General features: G+C 60.1%; 1 protein-coding gene across 1 annotated transcript in view; it reads right to left on the bottom strand.

The window, feature by feature from the left end:
• Nucleotides 1–1822, bottom strand: part of LOC104080806 (serine/threonine-protein kinase/endoribonuclease IRE1-like) — a gene marked incomplete at its 3' end in the record, with an annotated part of 8997 nt that overhangs the window by 6836 nt on the left and 339 nt on the right. Inside the window, exons 2-6 of the mRNA XM_009583319.1 lie at nt 1591–1624; nt 912–984; nt 492–564; nt 208–330; nt 20–121 (exon numbers count right to left, since the gene is read on the bottom strand). Of these exons, the coding sequence (XP_009581614.1) occupies nt 20–121; nt 208–330; nt 492–564; nt 912–914 (301 nt within the window). The remainder of the gene's footprint in view (nt 1–19; nt 122–207; nt 331–491; nt 565–911; nt 985–1590; nt 1625–1822) is intronic.

The following is a 1822-nucleotide window of genomic DNA, read 5'->3' on the forward strand; positions in this document are numbered from 1 at the left end:
GTGCCCGGCGGCCACTCACTGTAGTGGTAGGACTCCTCGCAGAGCGGTGCCGAGTAGTCGGAGAAAGTGGCGTTCCAGCGCAGCTCCCGCGACTTGGTGTCATACATGGTGATGACGTACTCTGGGGACGAGAGCAGGGCACGAGGTCACTGCCCAGCACCCCGTTCCCGGGACTAGATGGATGAACGGGGAGCAGGACTGGCTTACGGGTACGGCCGATGTAGAGCAGGGGACTTGATGGGCACAGACCATCCCAGGCCTCTGTTGAGAGAGGGGTCTGCTTCTCTCCTGACTTGGGGTCCACGATGAACCAGGTGTCCTGCTTCTTCCCTGAGAATGAAAATACATTTTTTGTAAGTCTCTGCAGTCCTGCTGTAAGTCCCCAAGGCTTCCTCCTGTCTCCCCTCCACGGACATGTCCCCAGGGGATCCCCACTCAACCTCTCCTCCTCCCTGGCCCCGGGTTCGGTGGAGCAGCTGGTCTCTGCGTACCGGTGTAGAGCACGCCGTCCGAACTGCGGCATGGCGAGGACTGGACCAGCTCCGGGATGGTGAACGGGAGCTTCTGCAACACAGACGGCAGTGTGGACGCGGGGCCAGAGAAACACCTCCTGGAGCAGCAGCCTTCCTGCCTTCAGGAGTGGGCTGGGAATGAGAGGTCCCCCCGGACAGTCCCCTCCTCCTCCCCTGCCTTCACTGCTCAACCCCAGAGCATGACGGAGTGGTGGCGAAGGGTCCCAGCTGTATTTGCCCCACACCCACTTGGCTGACATCTTCCAGGTGCCAAGGACAAGCTGGAGCAACTGAAGGCCCCAGGCTCGCCCTGTCCAGCAGGTCTGCCAGGTCCCCCAGCCCGGTGAACCCCCAGGGTGTGGGCGGGCGGGATGCCCGCAGCCCCACAGCCCCACTGACCATCAAGCCTTCTTTGTTTTTTCCTCCCAGGATATACAGGCTGCCGTCATTGGGGTCTGGAAGGAATGCTGGTCTGGAAAGGAGGAGAGAGGTGGATGAAACACGAGCTGCCCCAGGCACACGCCAAAGAGGAGCTGCACTAAAGAAACCCCTTCAGCAGTTTGCTCCAGCATGATTCACTACGGGGCTTGACCTTTCCTGGAATCCTCCAGCACTGCATTTGGTAGATGAACTCCCGCTCTGGGTCAGCACCGTAACTCCATACGGCCGCCCTGCACCTACCAGCCGTGCTGGCTCGGGGATCGGTTCCCTGCCTGCCCCAGGGGAGCTCTCTGCTGTCCTGCCTTCCCCCTGCACTTTCAGGTGGATTTTCCTCAATTTCTCTTCTACGCTTTTGTGCGTGGTGGTGCTGAGAGCTTCTGGGCTGTCTGTAGAAAGGCTACAGTTCAGCAGCAGGGAGCAGCTATTCCTCATCATCATGCATGAAATGCTAGCACAAAGGGTAGGTTTAAGGCAATGCTACGGCATGGGCTGGGAGGTTCATTTTTCCGAGGTTCCCCTTTCTTGCTGCGAATCTGTTGGTTCATCAGGGCAGTCGTGCACCTCCGAAAGGCTCCTGCACAGCCTGCAGGCTGCCTGCCCCGCAAAGGCACTCTGCCCGCAGGGGGATGACACTCACTCTGCCACATAAACCGGCACCTGCAGAATAGGATCTGAAAAAGAGAGTGAAACGCAGACGTCAGCAGCCTCTCCCCGCGAGCGGTGACGACGTGGCAGTGTTTACCAAGCGCAGCCACGCGCTGCCGTGCCCAGGTCCGCAGCCTATTTGCATTTCAGACCCAGAATAGGCACCACCGAGAGCGGGGGTATGGCCCCCCCAGATGCTCTCCCCCGCGCACAGCCGTGCCTGG

The sequence above is a fragment of the Fulmarus glacialis genome, unplaced genomic scaffold, assembly GCF_000690835.1.
Source record: "Fulmarus glacialis isolate BGI_N327 unplaced genomic scaffold, ASM69083v1 scaffold24308, whole genome shotgun sequence".
NCBI classification, from domain to species: Eukaryota; Metazoa; Chordata; class Aves; order Procellariiformes; family Procellariidae; genus Fulmarus; species Fulmarus glacialis.